General features: G+C 41.1%; 1 protein-coding gene across 1 annotated transcript in view; it reads right to left on the reverse strand.

Annotated features, from left to right (window-relative positions):
• Positions 1-356: 356 nt before the first annotated feature.
• The window catches only part of LOC113809715 (SET and MYND domain-containing protein 4), a 14,310-nt gene continuing 12,326 nt past the window's right edge, over positions 357-2,340 (reverse strand). The window contains exons 3-5 of the mRNA XM_027361379.2: positions 2,136-2,257; positions 1,376-1,852; positions 357-1,126 (exon numbers count right to left, since the gene is read on the reverse strand). Coding sequence (XP_027217180.2) covers positions 491-1,126; positions 1,376-1,852; positions 2,136-2,257 — 1,235 coding nt within the window. The 3' untranslated portion in view covers positions 357-490. The remainder of the gene's footprint in view (positions 1,127-1,375; positions 1,853-2,135; positions 2,258-2,340) is intronic.

Consider the following 2,340-nt stretch of genomic DNA (forward strand, 5'->3'; position numbering starts at 1 on the left):
ATAAGATAATTACAAGACATGAAAATTGACTAAAAGACCTGGTACCTGGGAGCCGTTCTGCCTTCAAACTCAACAAAGGCGGCAGCAAGCGTACATGCAACTTCTCTTTAGTGTAAATAAAAGGGAGAACTTTCTCCAAACGGCCTACAATAATAACAACAGAATTTTCAAATCTCTATACAAGAAAGTATATAACTATTTCATAATCAGTCTGCAGTTTCCTTCTAGTACATGATAAAGATGAATATAACAGTAATTACAGTACAATAAATATATTAGTTTATATTATTATAAGCAGTGATGTTTGATCGGCTACTAACGTGAGAAAAGACACCAACTCCAAAAGAAAAAGAAAAAGAGGAAAAAAGGCCTGCATTCATGAGTGTATGTATAACCGTAGGTGTCTGAGCTATTCATTTTATCATTTATTTTTTACGCTGAAGAGATCTCGCGTTACGAACACCAATTGTTAAGCCCCTCAAGGATGTTATTAGCGGAACCCATCCATCATAACATAGCGGCGGCTAGTGTACATGTGATATCGCCTCAGAAGCCATTGGAGGTCAACGTGAGCTTGGTTCGGAGGCAAAATATACTTGTCAAAGAGTTCTATCATTGATACGAGGCGTTCTAGATTTTCATCTAGTGCTGGATTGTCTTTGGAGCGTTTGCTTAACTTGGGTATTTCCGCCATGGCCTGGAAAATTTTGTCTTGGATTTCACGCACATTGAACGTGTCACTGCCCCCATAAACTAATCGACAACGAAGACAAGATTTTGAAGCGAGGTTGACCCGACTTCCACATTCTGGGCATTTAATTTGGAACTTGGACGAGGAAGACATTGAACTCCAGTCCCCGTCACAAGCCTCGCAGTGGCATTCGAAACTGTACTTAAAACGAAGAAAAGCTCTTCGTGGTATCAAGTCCATTTCCACAAATGCTGGAAAATAATTCAGGGTCACCTCTTCACCTGCTTTGACTGAACGCAAGGCAGCCACTCTCACATGGCCCTCATTAGCCCTGTAGAATGCTGATGGGTAGCACGAGTGATTGAAGAGGGACAGGACCGGGGAAAGCCCGTATCCAATCAACTGTGTCTTTACATCCATGGGAGTTTTCTGCATCTGTGGGAAGAGGAGACATCAAGTAATTTTTTCGAATATCAGTATTGTGATCTATACATATAATGAAAAGGCACAAACAAGTAAATGAGATTGTTATGGTTTATATTATATTATGGTCTGTATGTTCGTACATCAGTTGGGTCAAATATCATTCATAATATGAAATACAAATACAAAATTTACATTACAAACGATAGGAGTCGTGGTGGCATGCAGTTAACTCTGGAAATACATCTTCCGTAAACTTACTTGACATTCAACAACTTCGTGGTTATTGCATGTAAAGGTGAGAATATGATGAAAGGCGGTGGTCCCTGAAAGTAACAGGTCCTCGTTGCCTGGCGTAAAAGCAACACCAGCATCATCAACGAAGTACTGCCGACTCTCCACCAGCAGCTTGGTAACAAGCACTGCTAAGACACACTGACTTAGGAGGTATGGAGCACACGATTGTTCCGCGTTCGTCGTTAGGTGGTAGAGCGTCCTGTAGTCAGAGCTATCGTAAACAGAATCATCGTTCAGTCCAAGATCAGCTTTGCTGCGGGTCTTCGCTTCTTCCCGTAGTATTGGCACAAGGTCCTTTACCTTGGCGTGAGTGGTCTGCATCAGTAAACGATATGACATCAGCATGTGCACGTGGCTCAGCAAGATGGGAAGCGCTTGGCATTCTTTTCCGTGGGAACCCGCCAGCCCCTTTGACCTACACGGTTCGCTGCAGAAGATCACCTGACGAAAGAGATGTTTATTTTTATCTATATTACTTACAAAATAGATTTTATGCATACTTTATAAGGACCTAGTATGCTGATGTAACTGATATATTTAGGTATCAGATAAATCGAAATACCTTGAAATACTCACTGTCTGTATATATAACAAATGTTCAATATATATATTGCTCTACAGCATCCGTTCTTAAGTCAATAAATCCACAAAATACTCTCAGAATTCTCTTGCTTTTTCTCATTTCTATGGAAACACGTGCGATACACCCGAGTCAGCAGCTTACCAAGGAACAAGTCGGGCAAGGAACAGGAGCCAAGCAATGCGCCAGACACGAAGAACAGTTCGTTGCAACATGGGCTTCATCCAAACACATCACTGAACTATCTTCAACCAGCAAAACCTCGCCTGCAGCAAATCAAAGACTAAGTTATTTCGTTATTGTAAAAGTGTAAATATGACATCAAACAATCGTTTACAGTCCGTATTCC

The sequence above is a fragment of the Penaeus vannamei genome, chromosome 2 (assembly GCF_042767895.1).
Source record: "Penaeus vannamei isolate JL-2024 chromosome 2, ASM4276789v1, whole genome shotgun sequence".
Lineage (NCBI taxonomy): Eukaryota > Metazoa > Arthropoda > Malacostraca > Decapoda > Penaeidae > Penaeus > Penaeus vannamei.